A 23,209-nucleotide genomic window follows, 5' to 3' on the forward strand; every position below is an offset into this window, starting at 1 on the left:
GGCACTTAATAGTATATGGTATGGCATTATCCCGGATCAGCTTAGGGAGTGGTTCCCGACAGCTGCAGACAGGCTCAGCTCATGCCAGAGCTCCATCTCACAAAAAACCACACACTCTGCCTCCAGGATTGATAAGGCCTTCCATAGGAGTGACTCACAGGTTTATATGTGTCCAGATATAGGTTTAGATATAGGTATACTATATCTAAGCAAGGGGTGATTACACCCACTTGCCCCAGCTGAGTGATCAGCCAGTTGTGTCAATTTAAGAACCAGCCAGGGGTGGCAAAAGCTTTGCTTCAGCCCCTGGTAGGCCTTGGTGGCACCTATGCCCTGAGCACCTATAGTGCATGGTACAGGGGCTGACAAGGAGTCCATTTTCCAAATGTGGTATGTACCTATAGCACATGTATTACAAATTTAGAGAGAGAACAGCAGGCTGGGGGTCTGATTAGCAGGCCCACAGCCTCAGTAAGTCGAAAACCAGTGAAGCAAAAAGCAAAAATTGAGGTGACCATAGGATAGCAGACCCTACTCTCCTACACAACCCCCCCCCCCCCCCCCCAAACGCAGGGACATTAAACTTAACCTTGACCAGATAAGTCTTCATGTTCTAAGTGGAAGTACCTGGAGAGACCATCTGCATTACCATGGTCAGTCCCTGGGCGGTGCTCCACTGTAAAGTCCAACCCCTGGAGGGAAATGGACCACCTGAGCAGTTTGGGATTTTCACCCTTCATCTGATTTAGCCACAAGAGGGGCTTATGGTCTGTCTGAATTAGGAAGTGAGTACCAAACAAGTATGGCCTCAACTTCTTCAGGGCCCAAACCACAGCAAAGGCCTTCCTCTCAATAGCTGACCAACGTTTCTCCCTGGGGGTCAGTCTTCTGCTAATAAAAGAAATGGGCTGGCCTTGACCATCTTGATTAAGTTCTGAAAGCACAGCTCCCACCCCCAACTCAGAAGCATCTGTCTGTACAATGAACTGTTTGGAGTAGCCAGGACTCTTCAGGGTAGGTGCAGAGCACATGGCCTTCTTCAGGTCATCAAATGCCTTTTGACAGCTAACTGTCCACTGAACCTTTTTGGGCATCTTCTTGGATGTCAAGTCATTCAATGGTGTCACAATGGACCCATAGTTCTTTACAAATGTTCTGTAATACCCAGTCAGGCCCAAGAAGGCTCTGACTTGTGTCTGGGTAGTTGGAGGAGCCCAGTCCTGTATGGTCTGGATCTTACTCTCCAATGGTTGAACCTGACCCCCACCTACTAGGTGGCCCAGGTACACAACCTTGCTCTGCCCTATCTGGCACTTGGTAGCCTTGATAGTCAGGCCTGCCTTTTGCAGGGCCTCAAGAACCTTCTTCAGGTGGATCAGGTGATCCTCCCAGGTGGAGCTAAAGACAGCAATATCATCTAGATATGCTGCACAAAAGTCATCCAACTCAGCAAGGACTTGATTCACCAACCTTTGGAAGGTGGCAGGTGCATTCTTCAAACCAAAGGGCATTACCACAAACTGATAATGTCCACTAGGGGTAGAGAATGCTGTTTTGGCTTTTGACTCTTCAGCTAATCTGATCTGCCAGTAGCCAGCTGTCAAATCAAATGTGCTCAGAAACTTGGCAGAAGCCAATTTATCAATGAGCTCATCTGCTCTTGAAATGGGATGTGCATCTGTCCTAGTGACAGCATTGAGACCTCTGTAGTCCACACAAAACCTCATTTCTCTCTTTCCATCTTTGGTATGAGGTTTTGGCACAAGGACCACTGGGCTAGCCCATGGGCTCTCTGATGGCTCAATCACTCCAAGCTCCAACAACTTTTGCACCTCAGCCTTTATACAATCCCTGACATGGTCAGGTTGCCTGTAGATCTTATTCTTCACAGGCAGACTGTCACCAGTGTCCACCTCATAGGTGCACCAGTTAGTCTGGCTGGGTGTGAGTGTAAACATATGCCTGTGGGCCTGCAACACCTGTCTGCAGTCCACCTGTTGCTGCTCAGTGAGGTTGCCTGCCAAGGCTACTCCATCAACTGAACCATCATCAGGGTTCTGGGAAAGCAGGTCTGGGAGAGGGTCACTCTCTTCCTCCTGATCCCCATCTGTGGCCATGAGGAGACTCATGTCCTCCCTGTCAACAAATGCTTTCAAACGGTTTACATGGAGCACCCTGTGGGGGCTCCTAGGGGTGCCAATGTCAACCACATAGGTGACTTCTCACTTTTTCTCAATGATAGGGTAGGGTCCAGTCCATTTGTCCTGGAGTGCTGCTGGGACCACTGGGTCCAACACCCACACCTTCTGCCCTGGCTGGAACTCAACCAGAACAGCCTTTTGGTCATGCCAAGCTTTCTGTAATTCTTGACTTGCCTCAAGGTTTTTGGATGCTCTCTCCATGTATTCAGCCATTCTGGAGCGGAGACCAAGTACATAGTCCACAATATCTAGCTTAGGCTTTTTGAGAGGTAACTCCCATCCTTCCTTCACCAAACACAGTGGACCCCTCACAGGGTGGCCAAACAAAAGTTCAAAAGGGCTGTAGCCAACCCCCTTCTGGGGGACCTCTCTGTAAGCAAAGAGCAAGCAGGGTAAAAGGATGTCCCATTTCCGCCTAAGCTTCTCTGGTAGACCTTTTATCATTCCCTTTAGGGTCTTGTTGAACCTTTCAACAAGCCCATTGCACCGTGGATGGTAGGGTGTGGTAAACTTTTAGTTTACTCCACACTCTTTCCACATTGCTTTTAAGTATCCAGACATAAAGTTGGTACCTCTGTCTGAAAGAACCTCCTTTGGAAAGCCCACTCTTAAGAAAACTGCAATGAGGGCTTTTGCCACTACAGGTGCTGTGGTGGTCCTCAGGGGAATTGCCTCTGGGTACCTGGTGGCATGATCCACTACCACCAGTATAAATCTGTGCCCAGATGCTGTTTGAGGATCCATGGGACCCACAATATCTATTCCAACTCTTTCAAAGGGTACCCCCACCACAGGTAGTGGTATCAGGGGGGCCTTTGTTGTGCCACCTGACTTACCACTGGCTTGGCAAGTGACACAGGAGCGACAAAACTCCTTGACATTTTCTGACATGTGAGGCCAGTGAAAGTGTGGAACAAGCCTGCCCCAAGTCTTATTCTGGCCTAAGTGTCCTGCAAGGGGAATATCATGGGCCAAGGTGAGAAGGAAACCCCTAAACTTCAAAGGTATAACCAACCTCCTGGTGGCACCAGGCTTGGGGTCTCTAGCCTCTGAATAAAGGAGTCCATCATCCCAATAAACTTTATGGGCACCTTGAGCATTCCCTGCAGCCTCAGCAGCAGCTTGCTGTCTGAGGGGTTCAAGTGAAGGGCAATCTAATTGGGCCTGCCCCAGGTCTGCCCTTGAGGGTCCCCCTGTCCCCAGAAACTCAACCTGGTAAGGTTCAAGCTCCTCAGAGACAGTCTCCTCTTGGACTGCAGAATCAGTTTCCTGTGAAACCTGATCCTCAACCTGGGGCAAGTGGGAAGGCACAGCCTTAACCCTCTTGCTCCTTCTCTTGGGTTGTGGTTGGTCTAATGTTTCAAGATCCACCACTGGTTCAGGAAGGCACTTCTTAGCCTGAGACCTTGTCACTGCAAGGACATGAGCTGAAATCCCTAGCATTTCTGCATGAGTCCTGTACTCCACTTCTGACCAAACTGAGCTTTCAAGATCATTGCCTAACATACAGTCTACTGGGAGGTCTGCACTCACAACAACTTTCTTTAGGCCATCTACCCCTCCCCAGGAGAAGTTCACAACAGCCACACTATGTGAAGTAGTGGAGTTGCTTGCATTGGTCACTAGGTAACTTTCACCTAGTACAATCTGACCAGGGTCCACAAAGTCTGGTGTCACCATAGTGACACTGGCACAAGTGTCCCTGTAGGCCTGAGCCAGTTTCTCATTGATTAAGGGAGTCTGCCTATATTTGCCCAGGTTACTGGGGCTTACTGCAGTGGTCAAAGATAAGTCCACATCATATAGGAGAACTGCCTGTGTGGGGATTCTGACTAGGCCAGATTCCACCTCAGTACCCAAGGTTAACCCTACTAACCCCTTAGGTTGTGCACTACCACTGCTGACTGTACTAGGGGGAGCAGTTGCTTTAGGAGCTGCAGTGGCAGGAACTGGGTTTTTCTTAGTGCATTCACTGCCCCAGTGTGAAACTGATTTGCAGGTATTACACCAAGGTTTCTTTGGGCCATCATTCTTCTTTTTCTTTTTGTCATTTTGGGAACCACCCTCCTTATTACTAGTTTGGGGGCCTGAAGACTTCTGGTCCTTTTCTTTATCTTTCTGATTCCCACCCTTCTGGTCTGTTTTCTTCTGGTCACCATGGTTCTGGGGTTTCTGCTTAATCCTTGTTCTGACCCATTTGTCCGCCTTCTTTCCCAATTCTTGGGGAGAGGTCAGATCAGAGTCAATAAGGTATTGATGCAACAGCTGGTTCTGACAGTTATTAAGGATCTGCTCTCTCATTATAAGATTGTACAATCCTGTATAGTCTGAGACTTTACTTCCCTGCAGCCAACCCTCCAAAGCCTTAGTGGCACAATCAACAAAATCAGTCCAGTCCTGAGTCGGTGCTTTTTGGGTGTCTCTGAACAACAACCTGTATTGCTCAGTGGTTAGGCCAAACCCTTCAATAAGAGCACTCTTCAGGACAGAGTAGTTTTTGGCATCCTCAGGTCTAACTGTGAGGAGCCTATCCCTCCCTTTCTCAGAAAAGGAGTACCATAAAATTGCTGCCCACTGATCCTCAGGAACCTGCTGTACCATGCAGGCTCTCTCAAGAGCAGTCATCCATTTGTGGATTTCATCCCCTTCCTTGTAGGGGGGCACAATTTTTGTCAGGTTTCTATTATCATAGCTCCTGTCTTTATCTTCAGGAATTTTGCTGCCACCGGTGGCATCTAAGCCACACAACTTTCTTTCTCTTGCTAAAGCAAGTTTAGCTTGAGCCACGGCTATCTCTTCCCTCTCTATTTGGAGTTGGACAGCCCTCATCCTGGCCCTATGCTCTTTCCTCTGGGGGGAAGTCATTCCCCTTTGAGATTCTCTTGAGACACTATAAACATGAGAGTCTCCTGATGAAGATCTCCTCCTTCTATTGCCTGGGAGAATTAAGTTATGGGATCTGGGGAGGTGCTGGCCCTCTCCACTCCCATGTAGGTCCAGATTGGTCTGGTTAAGCCTGCCAATCTGTACCTGGGTCACCCTCTGATCCTGATTCTCAGGCTCCTCTATCTCTGAGCCTTCTTCTTCCTCTTCCTCCTCCTCTTCTTCTTCTGGAAGATTCTCATTCTCATGGGATTTCACCCCCTCTCCTGAATCTAAGGGAGCCTGACTCACCTTATCTAAGTCATCCTTTTCCAGGATAGCTAACAGGGAAGGAATGGTAGGGCCTCTGCCCTTTTTTAGCCCCCTTGCTGTGCACAAGGCACCCAAGTCTTTGTGGCTAAGGTTGTCATATCTGGAAGTTGCCTTGGTAGGGTCAACTGTTACAGGAGCAGAGCCTGAGGCTCCACCTGCATCAGACATGACTGCTAGTGAGGTGTAAGTGGTGCACTTACCTACACTAAGTGTTTTCCTACTGTACCTTGCTAGTGAGTTGTAGTCAGGGTGTGCTAATCCCTTTAATCTACAGCTACTAAGTTCAGCAGAACTTAATATGCTAAGCTTTTGATTTATATGTACCTAAGGTACTTGATGTGATCTCTTAATTTGATATAAAGATTGCAATGGTAAAACAAACAGCAAGCTCAAATCCGCACCGCTGCGCCCCAATGTGAAAAGTTGGCCTGTAATATGGTGTTTCCAATTCTGGAACCGCCTTGTATCAGTCCAAACAATCCCTTACGGTGTCTGGTTGTAAGTCAACCTTATTAGACAAGCTATCCTAGGGGTAGCATGGACTAAGCAGCCTTAAAGGCTTAACTTAAGAGGTCGTGTTAAGCGAGCTGTTTTACCACATACAATCCTGTAATACCAAATGAAAGAACACCACACAAGTATATATTATAAAAATATGTGTTTATTTCTAAATTAATCCCCAGTACTCTTTATGAGCAAAGGGGCACAAGCGTTAAATCAAAAGCACAGTATAACATATAAAGTTGCACAATTATGGATGAGGGCGGGTGGCCACTCAAACCATATACTAATAAAAATGGTATAAGAGATACCAATCGAACAGTGGTTAGGCCTAGGGCCTAGAGAATCGCTGGGAGCAGTCAGGACTAGCAATGCTGAAGTCGGGAGAAGCCCGCAGAATTCGGGTGCAGCACGTAAAGTGCGGCTTGCACCAATGCAATGTCAATGGTGCGTAAAAGTTACACAAAGTTAGTTTAAAGATACTTCCGCTGAACCTAGAGGAACAAAACTTAAGACACAGACCCTAGAGGTGTGTACCAACGTGGGCACACCGGCGTTGCAATGTTACCTCACCCACAGGAAGTGGGTGCACAGGGTCGAAGTGGCGTCGGGTTTTGACACGCAGGCTCTTGGTGCTTGGAGCTGAAGATGCTGCAGGCGATGGGAAGCAGAAGTGTCCGGTGTGATCCAAGGGTGGATCGAAGTCGAGATGAATCTGAAAGCAGAGGGGACAGAGTCTGGGTCACTCAGCAGTGACCAGGGTGGAACCAGGACGGAACCAGGCAATGTCTAGCGCAATCAGATGGTTGTCGAGAGGCTTCTCTCCGCTGTCACGTGGGCTCTGGGGCATCTGCGATGTCCATGAGCAGGTCACGATCTGTCCCACGCAGGCTCTCGCCGTCAGCACCGTTGGCTTCAAGATTGCAGCAAACAGTACTTGGCAAAAGCAATCCACGCGGAACCAAGAGATTGCTTCTCACTCAGACCAGGAGGGTCAGAGTGGGGGCTCCTTTTCACAGGAGCTGATGCAGATCTGGAGCAACCAGAAAAGCAAGTCGGTTTCAAGTTTTCGTCGGCACAGGGGCCACAAGTCAGCTGGCAAGTGACCGGGCCAACGCGTCGAGCCAACACAAGCAGAAGGGCTCCACGCAGCACTTGTCGAGTGTGGAGGGGGTAGCTTTGGTGCAAGTGTAGCTCAGGGTTGGGGCTTCTCAAACCCCAGTGTACAGCTTCGAGGGTCACTCGTGGGCTCCACGGTCAGCGTCTCGTGGCCTTTTCAAGATGGCGTGCCCCACGCTTCTGGTCGCCTCCACGGGTTTCAGCTCTGCAGGGACTGTGGATCGGGCTGGAGGAAGGCAGGCAAGCTTGATCTCGTTGATCTCTGTTGCTCGAGTTCCGGCGGGAACTGCAACAAAGCAAGGGTCGAGGTGCTGGATGGTACCTGTTTGCACAGGGTGGTCACTCCTTGACCACAAGGGAGATTCTTCAGTCTTCTACATTGAGTAGGATGTCGAAGGGTCCAGAGTTTCGTTTCTTATGTTTCTTCAGGATAATCTGAGCTGCATTGGCACTGCTCCCACTCTTATTCGAATCTGGTGGGCTGGACATCCTGCTAGGTCCCCTCCTATGGGTGGGACCCAGGAAGGGGGTGGATACACCCCTTTCCTTTGATCCAGGCCACGCTGGGACTGGGGCTGGTGTGCCCCAGAACCGGTTTGGCCGGATTATGCAAGGGGCAGCCTTGTGCTCCCGAGGCAGTGTCTGGTTTCTTTGAAACCTCCCTGCTACAATCCACTATCTCCTGTCTGGGGTGGTTTAACACCGCCCTGCGACACGAAACCCTTTGTCCAGGCCACCATTTGCTGAGTTTCGGTCAGCAGCAGGAGGCCAGACCCGTGTCTGTGGCAGAGGCATCCATTTTGTGGATCTGAGGCTCTTTTAAAATCAACCGCGTTTCAGTAAAGCAACATGTCTTCTCCCTCTAGAAGGGTGGAATGCTACCCCCGTCGCCAGAACTGGCGAGGGGGTAGTATTCCAATTCGTATGACACCTTACACGACATGTTTTGATAAAGCCAAACCAAAGTTGCTATATAACCGCGAGGATTATAAGGCACTTAATAGTATATGGTATGGCATTATCCCGGATCAGCTTAGGGAGTGGTTCCCGACAGCTGCAGACAGGCTCAGCTCATGCCAGAGCTCCATCTCACATAAAACCACACACTCTGCCTCCAGGATTGATAAGGCCTTCCATAGGAGTGACTCACAGGTTTATATGTGTCCAGATATAGGTTTAGATATAGGTATACTATATCTAAGCAAGGGCTGATTACACCCACTTGCCCCAGCTCAATGATCAGCCAGTTGTGTCAATTTAAGAACCAGCCAGGGGTGGCAAAAGCTATGCTTCAGCCCCTGGTAGGCCTTGGTGGCACCTATGCCCTGAGCACTTATAGTGCATGGTACAGGGGCTGACAAGGAGTCCATTTTCCAATTGTGGTATGTACCTATAGCACATGTATTACAAATTTAGAGAGAGAACAGCAGGCTGGGGGTCTGGTTAGCAGGCCCACAGCCTCAGTAAGTCGAAAACCAGTGAAGCAAAAAGCAAAAATTGGGGTGACCATAGGATAGCAGACCCTACTCTCCTACAATGTGTCATTAAAATCTGCCAGACTTCACAAAAAGCACTGACATACAGCCTCGCCCTAATGGCCAGTGGTACTGGACCTATGGATGGATGCGGGTAGGAACCACTCGTACTCAGAATCAGTGTGGGATTTATTTAGAGGAGAAACCAGTCAACCTCGTTTTAGGAACAATTTGCAGATGCGCAAATGCAATGTGGGGCAGCGCAATTACTTTGTCAAAGGGATGGCCCCATCATCACCTACTTATCTCCAATGTGTACTCCACATCTTAAAAAGATGAGGAACTGCTTTGGTTTTTAAGTGTAGTCCGGGTGGGGGGCCGCCATTGAGTCATAGGGTGCACAGGCAGAAAAAATAAGAAGAGTACTTATCGATGGAACAAGCGTAACGCAATCTTTTAGTGGACATTTGTTCATTTGCCTTAGCAGGCCCCTAAGCCAAAACCACGATGGGTGCATCGTAAGGAGCAAAAATGTGGGGCACTGTGAACTCTAAATATTTAGTCACTCCTCAGAGTCCTTTTCTGTATCAACTGGATGCCTTGGATCCAGGCATTCCTATATCTCCCTTTATGCTCGGTTTGCCACTAAATCCTGTTGTGACTTTTGTCTGTGAAAAGGCCTCTCAACCTGAGTATTGCTTTTTCTATTTATTTAATTGCAGTGTTTTCTATATCACTTCTTTACCAGCAAGTATTAGTGCACTTTACAAAGAAATTTAACTAGATATGCCAGACATTCTTAACAAAATTAACTAAAATGTAGGAGGTCTTTGATTAAATCCTGCTGATAGTATATAGTTAGTCCACCTACAAGACGTCTTTGTCTCTCAGATCAGAAGGTTATGGGGCAGCTGAAGCTAAAATTGCATGGCAGCTTGATGTTCTAGGATAAATTGCTATAGTCACAATAAATAAGTCTGAATGTCAAAGGCCTGATATAAAATTCGGCGGTTGGCCTGTCCTTCGCCAGAGCGATGGAGTAATTTATTTTGTCTCATTGGCGGAGCTGCCGATGGGCAAATTTTGAAATGTCCGTCGGCCCCGCCGGACATTTCAACTGTTGACAGGAACCGCCATCAACACTGTCCCTGCCAATGCATTGTGACTGCATTGTGACTTTACCAGATGGCTCGGTTAAACATATTGTAGCCATATGACGTTTGTTTTTATTATTTTAAAAAAAAATCTCAAAGCAGGATTTTCTTTTTGAAAAGAAAAAACTAATACACCCCTCACCGAGGAAGTTTCCTCCCATGGCATTGAACACTTTTCAGTGTCCCCTGGCGGTGACGGGGCATAGAAGAAACTCCTATATGTCTGCCCAGCTAAATTAGGTGGGTGGGCATACAGTCAGGTCTCCAACGGTCCTCAATTCATTGGGCCGCTGGAGAACTTTGACCACAGCAGAACAGAGTGGTTTCTGTTGTTGTCAAACTATGCTCCCCCCCCAAATCAGAATCGGACGGGCAGACTATAATGTTGGGTGTTGGTAGAGAGGTAACTCCGTTGCCAGAGTTCTCTCTCCACCAACATTTAAATTGGAATCTAAGTAACAATGCAATTGTGAGGTCACTGTCATCATCAACAAGTGTTGAAGGAACTGCCTGATCTTTTTAGAATTCTGTATTACGAGCAAGCAAACCCATCTGTGTTAAATTGTCCAGATATGTGTATGTTTTAAAGCAATCTTCATGCATAGTGCAGTTAATTCATATATTTACAATTATATAATATATTATATATCTATTTTATACAGTAATCACTAACTGACAAACTATAAATGATAAAAATAAAAAATACATGTATCAAATGTAACTTGACAAGTTACATTTTGATAAATCATAAATACATTGGGACCCGGGCCGGGAAGGCAAAGCCGGACCAGATGGGGGCCCGGGTTAAACGCCCTACGGAGGCGGTAGGCCTCTCCCCTCCCCATTAGCATGCCGGCTAGCCCGGTGGTGGCCAAGATTGGCCCCAGAAAACAACGCCAGCCTTCCCCCCCAGCAGAGGGAGGTAAGGTAGCGCGAGGGCATGTTCCTCCCCCCTCGCAGGTCCTAGAAAAGACCGGACATGGCCTCTCTGATTATGCCAGGGCTCAAACTTTAGAAGTGTTTGAACACGTACAATCTCCTTATGTTGCAGCGCCCACAGATCTATAGACTGGGGCCGAAGGAAATGGTAAGCAACAGTTCCAGGGTTGAGGATGCCCCCCATTTGACGATGGGTAACCTACCATTGTGCATGTTTTAAGGGTCTGCAGCAACTTTTCTCTAATCTTTGTAAATACTGAGAAATGTTCGAAAATCACTCCTGGCAAGGGCATACGTAAACTATCCTACAGACTTTTGCATGAGCAGAGCTACACAGGCATATTTGCTCAGACAGAGCAGCAGTTCGCCAATAGTTTCCAGGAGTACGATTTCTAGTCCTGCTAAAACATTGGTCTACAGGGTAACACCTAGAAAATGAGGTACACCTCATAGGGGCAGGAGTAAACCGGTTTCTGCTGCACATTGTGTGGGTACTTGAGCAAATAGGTTTCAAGAAGGACCAAAAAGGTAGTCAGGGGTAGGGGGGAGCTCCCTCCGATCGAGAAACCGTAGGTAGCGTGGCAGAACAAACACAAGTAAGCTGGTAGAAACAGAAACTTACTAGCAGGTAGTTGGAAGGCTCTCACAGTGTCCTTGGATGCCTCATGGCAGGGGCACTGAGGGAGCCCAGGGGTGGCATGCCGCCTTAGAAAGAGTAGATGTGATACTGCTGCAGAACCCTTGTGATGCCTCATGGCAGGGATACGGAGGGAGAAGATGGCAAGGACTCAGCATCAGAAAAGGTAGAGTAGATGCTCAAGTAAGGTCCTTGGGATGCCACACGGAAGGGACCCCTGGGAGAAGGGAGGGCCCACGAAAGAGTTACAGGTCGAGAGGGACAGCACTTGCGACCCGGGCAGGTCCAGACAGACACCCTCCAAATCTGTAGCAAGCTGTAGCTCATGAATCGGAAGCCCGGAAAAAGGGTCCCCTCTACTCCCAGGTAATTGAGGAGGCTGGGTCCATAATGCAAGAGAAAGAATTACAAAAGTTAGAACATGGGCATTGAATGTGTTATGACCATGAACGTTGGAAATGTATAAAATGTTATTTAGAACACTTTATTTTAAACTGCAACCTTTTCAGGCACCAAGAAATTTCGTCAGTGGTGATTTAAGGTAAAAGCGCGCAGTTGGTGGAAACGATGGAGCGGGGAGGGACCACTCGCTGCCAGGAGGGAGTTTTGATTAGTGCACTGAAGGTACTCAAAAGCTTAAGTATAGTGTGTGCTCTTTAATTAAGGCCTGTTGAACTTGCTATCATGTATCCTTAAAAAAACATGTTTATTTCTCAAATGTGGTGTAAATATTTGTACCAGTAATCCTGTAGCGCAAATTTAAAAGAGAAAACTCTGAAAAATAAACAAGGTAAAACTTTCAAAGTAGTATTTCAAACTGCCCTGTAAAAACGGGAAGCCGTTCAGCTGCACACGGTTTGCTTGCCGTTAGAGCCCGAGATATACATTCGCACGAGCGACTGAAAGAAATCTTAGCAGCTTTTGGATACTAAATGAGCGAGGCCAAGGAGGAGAAGGGAGTCTTCTGTGACCAATACGCAACTGGTTTACATTCCCAGATTTCTTGGCAGGCGCCAGCACGTCCTCTACAAGGAAAGGAATTGTTATCTTTCTGCTGTGAGGTTTGAGCTGCACGAGGGTATTCCCTCCCCCTCGTCCCCTCTCTCCCCTTTCATCCCGAGGCTTGTGTGAGGAGCGAAGGGAAGAAACCCGTCTCAGCAACATGGGGACCCAGCTGATCAACCTACTTTTGCTGCTGGCGCCGATTGTTTACAGTGTCCGCGGATATCAAGGTAGTGTGAGGGGGCACGCCGCGGGGGCGGGTGCAGGGGGGGTGTATTTTCGAGGGGTGGTTGCTCATATTAAAGTGCGAATTGAGACTAAAGGGGAAAACGGAGACTGAAGTGCTGAGCCACCCCTGTGTTTGAATGTTCAATGGGGTTTTTCCTTCTTTTGAGCGTTTTAAAACCAAATGCTTATAACTTACAGCCGGGAGAAATAGGTGTTGCGTTGTACTAATGTTCAACAACAAAGGAGTAAAATGTTGAGGTGCATTACTGCTTCCCTACTGGTGCAAAGGTTTTTCTTCTTTTACGAAAATTGCGCTTTCGTTGAGGTATTAGAGCAAGTACTTAACCGGAAAAAAAACATTATGGGAAACTACAGCATGCAGCCTTTTTGCAAGTAGAAGCCATTCATTCGTGCGTTTGCAGCTGCGCTGGAGAAAAACATTTATTGTATGCATATAACATGGGAATGCTATCCGTTTTGGAATACCGCTTCATTGTGAAATGAATGCTGTTTAATCCAGTTTTTTCTATTTACTGATAGGTTAATGCATTTTGCATATGCCAAAAGCTGGCAAACCGTTCTCTAAAAACTGATTTGACAACGTTTGTTTTGGCGTCAGTCAACACTGATATTCCAGTCCCCCGAGGTCTGTTTTGATTTGGCTTGGCCGCCACGTGTTACCTCGGCATCCTCCGCGTGGCCGCAGCCCAGCAGCGGCATTCATTCAAACTCGGACTCCGGCTCCTTGACGTGTATGACACGTGCAACCACTGCGTGCCTGGGAGCCCTGAGGGCGCGCGCGAAAAGACTTGAGATAAATGGAATGCGCCAAAACGAGAAGGGCTCTCTTTTCGAAGGCATTATTTCTTGTTTAGATGCACGTTTATATTCCTTCTCGACAATTTCTTGGATCTGGGCCAGTCATTGGCACATCATTATATTCCCCTTACTTGCAGTGGCGCGCCTAGGGTACCAGGCAGGCAAAAAAAATAACTCCCTTCCCCATCATTAGGTAGTGAGATTTCATCATGATTGGTTTAGTGAGGGTCACTGGAACCCTTGGGCCACAGTGACATTGCACCAATATAGTTGCACACATTTTTACTTGTGCATTTGTTGCATCTATTTTTATGGGTGGTTGTTAGAGTAAGGCTCCTGGGGTACCATGACCAATGGGCCACAGTTTGCCCTTACTAATAGTAACTGTTACCTCTGCGGTACTGAATTTAGTTGTTGTGTATATTTACAAGCATCAGGGACCCTCTTTTTGCTAAACCCAGGGCTTTAAGTGGGCTGGGTCCTCCTGCTAGTGCTCATCACCAGCAATTCTAAAAACACAGATACCCAGACGGGTCCTTATTGGGCTCTCCATTTTTGCTCTCACCCTCTGGATAAAAAAAAAGCTCAACTCTTCAGCAGTACCTTTGCTTGAAGCCTTTGATGTAACTTCAAAGAGACTCTTTTAATTTCTTGCACACTCATCATTTCAGAACTGAAGCATTTTCAATATGCTATACTACGAAGCCATGGTTGTTGCTTATTTATGTTATGCAACTAACAACCATTGACAAAGCCAATAGTACTGGCTTGTTGTAGATGTAATGTTACTTGTATTATGTATCTGGATGTAATGACAGTAGCAGCAAATTACCTATTGGGCGGCACACTATGCTAAGCACGGGCTTTTAGCATATTTTTTTAAAAGCCACGCCCTAATTACATTGGCCACGCCCGTTTGAGACCCCCCCCCCCCCCCATTTTTTCATATTACTTAAAGCCCTGGATAAACCTATAACAATTAAAGGAGAAGAGGAAGGCTCAAAATGCAGTATCTGGGATGGAAAAATGCTTACACTGCATTCATGCTTCGGTGGTTTTAGGCCATGGGCAAGGGAGTGTGAGGTGAGCGAGTGTCGTCTGTATTGTGGCTGTCCAAGGGTAATGCTTCTTTCTGTCTACAATGTACTTCTTGCATGTTTCACAGGGTAGGTGGATTGAAATTACATTCGACCAGTTGCTAATGAGTTCTGTTAGACCCCCTTGTGGCATGTGGAGTTTGGAAATTAGATTTGAAGTACCCAGCACAAATGTGAAGTTCTAAAATAAATACCAAGCAAATCAAAGGGCACTAGCAGTCTATTCCAAGATGCATCTGGAGCCAACTGGACATTCTTCAGAGCAGGTCATTGTGTATCCAAAACACAATATGCTATTCAGTAGTAACCATTTATAACTGGTCATATTATGTTACACCAGGAAAGCTAGCATAAAATAGCATTTTAGTACCCTGCAACCAGGACTACAAAAATACTCAATTTTCCTAAAAGTTTTTGTCCTTGCAGTCATGCCTTGGAATGTAAACTAATGTATGGAATAAAATTGTAATAGAGGTTGAAGCGTATGCATTACGTGTTTATATGAAAATATAATTTGATATTTGGGGCAGAATGTAGTTCATATCACAGTTTCATGCATTATTACCAAGCTCATAATAAAAATTTAAGATTGGGCGTCTACAGAACTTATAAAATTCAAAACATGGAAGGTGTCCAAGGCACACCTCCCGAGTTTTGCTGTGCTGATCAGTCTCGAAACCCATTCCTCGCAAAGGAGCTAATTTGTGAGCAGACTCTATTCAAAGCATCCGCCCTCTCAGAAACTGCGTCCGCGCAGATCCATCATGTGGGAAGATGAGTGTCGATGTGGAATAGTGAGGAGCGACCACAGGCATTTCTAGAATCTCTTTGAGGTTGGCTGCTGTTGAAAGGGACTCATTAGAAACAGAGAGAGAGAGCAGTCTTCCTTCCAGATTCCTCCAGGACATAAAAATCAGCTGCGTGTGTTCAAACTTGGGAGGGAGGTGAGGGAATTCAGTCATGGTGTGATTTGTTATACTGACACAACCCAACTTTATGTATTTATTGCTGGTTTATTCTAATATTCAAGGGGGATGGACAGTTTAGCTCACAGTATCGAGGTCACTATTATCGGTCTGCATGTATATCGACACCACATTATCAACTACCATTATATCATCAAGGTAAGCATATACAGAGAAGTATAGATTTTCTATTCTAACTCCTCATCTACTTTCCTTGACAATACGTTGGTAGTCGATATTGTGGTGTCGATATAAGTGCAGGTCATTATCAAGACTTGAATCTAATGGTACAACACCAATGGAGGCTTTTAGTGAAAGAAGTTGCCCTATATAATGAGTACATATTAACAAAAGGGGTTTTATATTAATTACGTTAATTTCAATTGATTTGCGAATTGACTGAGAACAAAAGGGATGTCTCAACCCCTCAATAAGACTTGTAGAGCCAGCATTTACCCCACCTTTCCCCTTGCTTATATTTTACATTTAAGTCTGTCTAAAGCAAGCTCCACTTTAATTGTGAAAAGGGAGCTCAACTCGTATTTAGCTAGGATTAACTTTTGTTGGTACTCTGCATCTGGAGGTTCTTGATCTCTTTCCCTAAGGACCTACAACCTTTTCCGCATGGCTTTTTGTTTTGTTTGTTTGTTTCTTCATGCTGTTGCAGAGTCTTTCATCGTAGAGCCCCCCCCCAGGTCAGATTTTGCATCGACCACAAGACTTGTTAAGACTGAACTATTAGTTAGGTTCAGGTAATCCTTTAAATGGTCTGTTAGTTTCTTTCTTTTACCTTGGTGGCTTGTACCTGAAGATATTTATACTCCAAGTTATGCATCCAGAGATTGTAAGGGGTAGTTTAAGCTATGTTTTGATCTCTGCATCATGTTAAAACCCCACTTCCAATATTTTACACTAGACCCATGGTAGGAGATGTTTGCTGATCAAAACGTGATCTATTCTGCATCCTGTCCTTTATCCTTTGACAATAAGGCGTGTTCCTCCTGGTTGGATGCAGAAGCCTGCAGGGTTCTAGTAATGTATTTATAAGCAGAAAGGTATGCAGTTCCCAGTGAACACTGTAGGTAGACGTGCATTAGTCACACACTTATAGGCAGGAGAAAAATTCCTCCTTTCGGAAAAAAGTACCAGCGGGGTCGGCGGAGCAGGGGTAGGTCTACGGACATGAGCGCGGAATCTTCCTAGACACTGAACTATTCAATGGTTGAGCCCTCCGGCCACCGATGTAACATCACCGCGACCCTGATTGGGTTGACTCCAAATTGATCTACAGGTACCACTTTTTAGGGTGCTGTAAGGGTGGTCACTGAATTTTTTAATTGTGTACCACCATCAAAAAGTGTGAATAGATCTCTTTTAAAGTCCTGAAGAATTGCCTTCTAATTGAAATAGTGGCAAGAAACATGTTGACCGTAAATGCGCACAATCCTGTGACCTTATAACATGGGTGCACCAACTTTCACAGGATAGTGGCCACAATCATTAAAATAATTCTGGGTGGACCACTACTTCCTGTTTTAACCTCACTTCTACACTCTCCACATCTACACTTACTAGGGCCTTCACACGCATGGCACCTTATGGCAAAGGAAATAAAGATCTCTGCCAAAAGAGGGCGCCGATCGGGTATTGCAGCTCCAACCCGATTAGGAGCAGGCCCGAAGATAAAGCAAGACACCCCACTGTTGAGGGGTGTGTGAGGGTCTCTTTTCTGAAAGGAGGAAGTTTTCTCCTGCCTACAAGTGTGTGACCCACCACACAACTAATGCAGGTCGACCTACAGAGTTCACTAGGAATTGCATACCTTTCTGCTTATAAATTCTCCTGTGCACGTATGCTGGACCTGGATAAATATTGCCATAGTCCTCCTTTTTGGTCAATATTCTAGTAATGCATGACACAATGTCAGGTCTAGAACTAAGCCCCTGTCTTCTATGTTAGCTGCGGAGACCGAACCTATACAATCAAGTATCAGCTCTGGAAACAGATTCCAGTCTTTCCCAACAATCACCTCTATCAAGACATAATTCATCAAAAAGTATATTTAAAGAAGTGAAAACGTCTTTTTTATTCTTGTTGGTGCACAAAACGATCCAATGAGTGTTTTTGCACTTGGATTTTAGCAAATACAAAACTCCCATTCAGACAATTCCTTGTCTTCTGGATGTGGACTGCGAGACGTTTATTGAACAATGTTTCTAGTCTTCCTTTCTGTAGTAGTGCGTTTCAGCTGTTGGATTTTCTGGATGTACTGCATGACCAGAGGATGCTGCTACTTATGTACTACATGACCAGAAGATGCTTCTACTTGCCCCACTCACTCTCTTTTTAACTTCTCAAATTCAGACAGGAAGAGATATATCTCTTGGAAAATCACCAATTTTCTGTCTATATATTACAGTACCTCATTTCTTTTGACATAGCTGGAAAGGCTGTTGACAAAGAGGGGCCATAGGGATAGATTCCTCAATGCAGTCAATATTACTACCATCTTCAAATTGTAAACAGTCTACTAATTCCGCTAGGAGCACAAATAGTAGTCACTATGATACCTTTTTGCTCTTAACCCGTTTACTGTGGCGGCAACTCCGCCGTGGTGCAGGGCGTTCCATTATGTGGGCGGGGCCGCGTCAGCCAATGGACGTGTGCAGCACTGCCGAGGTAGTGCTCGCGATGGCCGTTAGCCAATGGGCGCACTTAAAGGGTTAAATTATTCCTGCAGAGCCCCATTTAGGTGAAAGTACTCACTTCTCTTAGCTTTTTCCTTGGTGCATACAATAAGCTGGGTGTAACCTGTATGGCTCACAGTGAGTCCTATTAAACATGGTCATGATCTCTATATAATAATAAAAAAGGAACTCTCTACCTTGTCATTACTTTTTCCTTATATAGTAGTGTTAAGTCCCTGTTTCAGTACACTAGTGGTAAGACACTGGTGACGTGGTTTTTAGTGTGGAGTGACATGATCCAGGCTCCTCATGAGTGATCAATGGAGGGGGTGAATGGTGTTTTAGATTTTTCTCTACCTTTGGCAGGTATCTCTTCTAAACAGTTATTACGGTCTTCTTCACTCTGAGGTGCTAATTATTATGTGGTGTTTGTCACATGATGCTAATCAGACTCTCTCAATCTTGGTTCATGTTCCGTTTTGTTGTGTGCTGTGCCTCCAGGGTAAATCATTTCCATTGCTATCTCCTCCATGGCCTCAAATTGTTTCTCAAATTCACCCAGATCATGCTTTTTTAGCTGTCAATTGTCACCAACATTGTTGCAGATTCACGAAGGCTAATCTAATATCCCATGTTCTTAGAAGTGGTCAAAGTGCCAAAAAACATTTTCTAGTCAAATTGGTCTCATAAGCAAAGTCTTCTCAGAATAAAATATTTGTTTTGTGTCTCAAGTATAAGCCATGTTTCTTTGCCACTTCTACCATCTGTCTTGCTACTTTGTGGGGGAGGAAGCACATTATAGTGGGCGTAGGGACATATAAATTGGTCTGCAGTCTACACCAGGTTCTGTGCGCTCATTGGAATTCGAAAAATGAGAAGATATTGTCACTTTGGTTTTTTTCAGGGATTCCAAAAATCCTAATATTTGACCACCTGTTGCAATATTCCAGTTCTAACACTTTCTGATGAACTTTCCACAAACAATTACTTGAGTGTGAGATGCCCATGAATGTATCACCCATATCATCTACTTTCCTTGTGTTGTTTTTCAGTCTGACTTTGAAGGCTATGAGTTTCATTCCAATTGTTTTCACTTCTCGGTTTGTGCTGTTGCTTGTTTGGCTGCAATCATAGAGAATTTTGTTGCCTTCAATTCCTAAAGGAGAGTGTCCAGCGTGGTATTCAGTACAGCTATTTCTATCATACAGTGTTTTGTCAGTCCTGATATTGCCTTCAAGGACAATGGCTGTGATGAAGCCTTTGCCCCTGACATGAAGCAGGACAAGTTCATCAGGGGTAGCTCTTCATGCCACACTCATGTTCATATCCTAGTATGAAATCAGACCTTTTTCTAAATATCATGTGGTCACTTAGGATGATCAGCAATGCTAGTGGTAGCATAGCAAGCAGATAATGACCATACTCCTGTAGGGCACTTGTGTCAGCTTTGTCTTTGTCTCTTCTTCATTTGTACATTTTACAGATGAAGGGAGATTTCTGCCTGTAGGGCAAATTGTCTTTGATGGGGGACTCTGTAGGAATAAGCAATGCATCCTATCTGTCCCATAGCAATATTGCTGCGTTGGTCTCACCGGAGTACCGAGAAAGATGGCGACCTCCACACGTTTGAGTGAAATAATCTTTGCTTGCTGAGCCCAATTCAAAATATCTGCTGATCTTGCAACAGTGCGGTCAAGAGGTAGAGAAATCTATTTGAAGCGGCCACTCTGGCAATGCAAGTATTTTCAGGGCATTACCGACACTCTCATAACATTCGTACTGCTAAACTGTTGTTTGGTCATTCACTCTGCTGACACTCCGCTCCCATCAGTAAACTTGGGTTTATCTCCCATAGTTGCAGTTTACCACAGTAGATTCCAGGACCCATGCCAGCACCATCAGCCCTCTGTCTCACTACCTGTCGTCAATCCATTTGTCAATTAGGGTGCCACAGCATGTCCTCCACAGATTGGGTTGATATGTCAGTTTACTTCTTGTAATCTAAAAGACCTAAGAATGTTTTCATTCAGTTTCACCTCTCATCTGGAATAAAACAGCACACCCCATTATGTTGTTGGTTTCTCTGTGGTTTTCTAGCCTCCCCATTCCATTCTGTCAGTTGGACAGAATGGAACGGGGAATTGAGAGAGCTACTTCCGTGCATATTTCCTACTTATTGAGCTGGCATGGACGAAAGCCATTAACATTCAGCCATCTCCTCTCGCTGTTAAGCCCCACCTCCCTCGACATTGTTGCAGTTTGGATGTGAAGATTTGTGGTATGATGCTGGCTTTTCCACTTGACTAAAATGGTGCAATTACTTCAATAGTTTTTACAGTTCTTTAGTTTTGACAAATTGAGGAGTGCTGGTACATTACAACCAATGTGTTGGTGAAGAAATAAATAAAAACAAGCATTGGCACAGCCAATAGGTCTCGCCTTTGGGACCTTATATGTATTTAATTATGCAGCACAATATCCTTGGTGCAAAATCAACTGTTGCATGGCTTGTTTGTGTAGTGTCAGAAATAGAAATGATATTTGCTATTTTGGCTGTTTGTAGTAGAATGTGAAATGTAGAGTGAAACCACGTTTGTATGGGGGAGGGGCATGGGGGTTCTAGTTTTGTTCAGGTCTCAAACTTCTGTTGCACCTTGACAGCCATAAGTTGGTTTTACAACTTTTTGTTTTCACTGGAAACAAGCTAGTGTTGGTATTGCTCGTCTGGTTACACAACAGCTCAAAGCCTCGGATTAGTTTTTATTTGGAAATGGGGTGGAAAGTTTTTTTTTTTTAAATCAAAAGAAGATTGCTGTTGAATTAGTAAAGGGTTCAAGTATTTCACACAAAAAGAAGGGAACTGGAAATATGTTAGAAATGGAAGACGGCTTCCTTGGCAGTCTAGGTTGGCGGGTTCCTTTTGGGGAGGGCCTGGACTGGGTTATATATTTTTGGCACTACTCTGCTATGGCAGACAAGCTAAAAAATATGGAATAGAATGCTACTGAAAGGAATTCTCGTTGCTTAAAAAATGTTGGCTGAAGCTCTTTGATCCATCACGTCTTTGACTGTTTGCAACAAAGATTGCAGTAAGCTGTAAAGATGCCAGCTAGTAAGGCTAGAGGGAAGCTGGGAGGAGGGCTAAGAAGGAAGATGTTGCTCAGTCCTCCAGGCGATGTTACTTGCTGATGAGTCAGAAGGCAGAGGTGGGAAGGATGCGAGATGCCATTTTGAAGAGGTGGGAGAAGCTCAGAGAGCAGGTTGTCAGCAGAACAAGTGGAAGTCAGTGGGGGCAAAATTAGCTTTTCAGCATGGCTGTGGATTTGGACCTTGTAAAGAATGGGCTTGCTACTGGCGAAGCAGCGTGTTAAGCGGTGAAGAAGCTCAATGTAATACCCAATGACTTGGGCCATACCATGGATTCACCTCTTGACCAAAGTGCGTGATCTTGGGCAAATTCCATTATCTCTTTGTGACGTCCATTTTCTGATCTATTTGGGAGCACTTGAAAAAGACTAAAGACCTCTACCTTAAACTACACATTTATGTGTGTGTGGGTACATTACACGTACATACGTAATTGTTGTGCTTGACCATGCATGTGAGATGACGGATGGGCGCTCGTGCGCTACAACACCGAAGCACCAGGCCCACTTGCTTTGCTATTTATTTACTGATCCAAGGTGGTGGATGCCACTGGAATCGGTAAGTAAAAAAAAAAGTAAGAATATTTTTCGCCCAAAACTGGAAGAAAGCCTTGTGCTGCAGCTGGAGAAAGAGGCGCAGGGGTGCGCGTGCACTAGAGAGATAAGTCTGCTCTTTTTCAAAGCACATATTCGAGCTTGTGGCACACCGCTGCGCACTCCCGCAAGGCGTATGCGTATGTGTATGTGCTTTGAAAAAGTGCTCTACGACGGCTAAAGGTCTCCTCTGAAGCACACACGCGCTGCGTAAGCGAAACCTAAAAAGAGTGGGCCAGAATTTAACAGTTTCGGTGTATGTTTGTTATATATCGTACTTGAATTCCATTCTGCTGATTTCAAGTGAAATGAGGATCTTGTCTCTATCTATATATCTATTTTGAAGTAACTATATCTAGATAAAGGAAATTCAGTCTTCTCTAGTGTATCCCCTATGTTTATTTTATTTTGCTCTCTGGCATCCTTGGCCTTGATGTCTGCTATAATTTGAAGCATGTAAGAAAAGTTTAAGTGACTGCGTGCTCTGTATTCCCTTGACCGTCATTTCATCCCCAAAGCTGTGAGATTGACCTGACTTGAAGGCAGGGTGCTAGATCAGTGCTGGAATGTGGAATAGCTATTATAAAGTAAACATAGACGAACAAACGGCAGTGTACTGTTACTTTCAATTATTGCTACATAAAGCATGATTTTACTATTTGCATCCCAGAAAGATACCTCAGCACATACAGCATGTTGTCAGGCTGCAACAGTGACAACATTTATATTGTTCTCTAAAAGCATAACATGCCCTTGTTGGCACTGATAAGGTAAAATATTTTGTGCATCCATAGTTTTGCCTGAAATGTGCAAATGAAAGGCCATGAATGGAACATCTGTTTTATCGAATTCAAACATAGGTGTTTCAAATTTGATATTTTCTGAGCTAGAGATGAATTAAAGGGATCTGTTTAGCTCTTGGGCTGAAAGCAAATCCACTTAGTTTATGCAAGTGGTCCTGCTGTAAGATATGCCAGCTTGGATGTTGTGCCAGGTGCCTATTGATTGACCTTTAGTTCAGTTTCATTCACAGAGGTAACTTCACCAGTCAATCTGCCAGCAATGCTCTCCTGAAGTTCCTATCTGAAGGTTTTATAGGGAGATGGAGAACTTCTATGTCTGATTCCACCAAGTTGGTTTTCATTTTTTTAAGAGGGTCTAAGAGATTTGGTGTCCCCAAGGCTCAGGTCAAGAACTTCACCATATTGCAAGAAACGTAGGAGAACAAAGTGTGGGAACTAGAATAGGACAGGATGGAAAGTCTCTAACAATTGTAATATTTTGCCACCTGTCCTGGGTTCAACAATTGAAATGGATAGGAATGAAGATTTTCCTAACTATAGCAGTGAAGAATCCCTCTCTGCCTACAGAGTATCAATGAAAGAGTTGTTTTTACTTCTTGTTTCCTGATTTAGCCACAGGGATATTAGGGCCTGCGTTTGCAGTGTAG

At 45.2% G+C, this 23,209-nt stretch overlaps 1 protein-coding gene across 2 annotated transcripts in view; it reads left to right on the top strand.

Annotated features, from left to right (window-relative positions):
* Positions 1 to 11,942: 11,942 nt before the first annotated feature.
* The window catches only part of SRPX (sushi repeat containing protein X-linked), a 401,322-nt gene continuing 390,055 nt past the window's right edge, over positions 11,943 to 23,209 (top strand). Inside the window, exon 1 of one of the 2 annotated variants that reach the window (XM_086934154.1) lies at positions 11,943 to 12,453. In XM_086934154.1, coding sequence (XP_086790280.1) covers positions 12,384 to 12,453 — 70 coding nt within the window. In that variant the 5' untranslated portion in view covers positions 11,943 to 12,383. The remainder of the gene's footprint in view (positions 12,454 to 23,209) is intronic. The other variant, XM_086934155.1, reaches the window with a different exon arrangement.

Source organism: Lissotriton vulgaris, chromosome 8, assembly GCF_964263255.1.
Source record: "Lissotriton vulgaris chromosome 8, aLisVul1.2, whole genome shotgun sequence".
NCBI lineage: Eukaryota > Metazoa > Chordata > Amphibia > Caudata > Salamandridae > Lissotriton > Lissotriton vulgaris.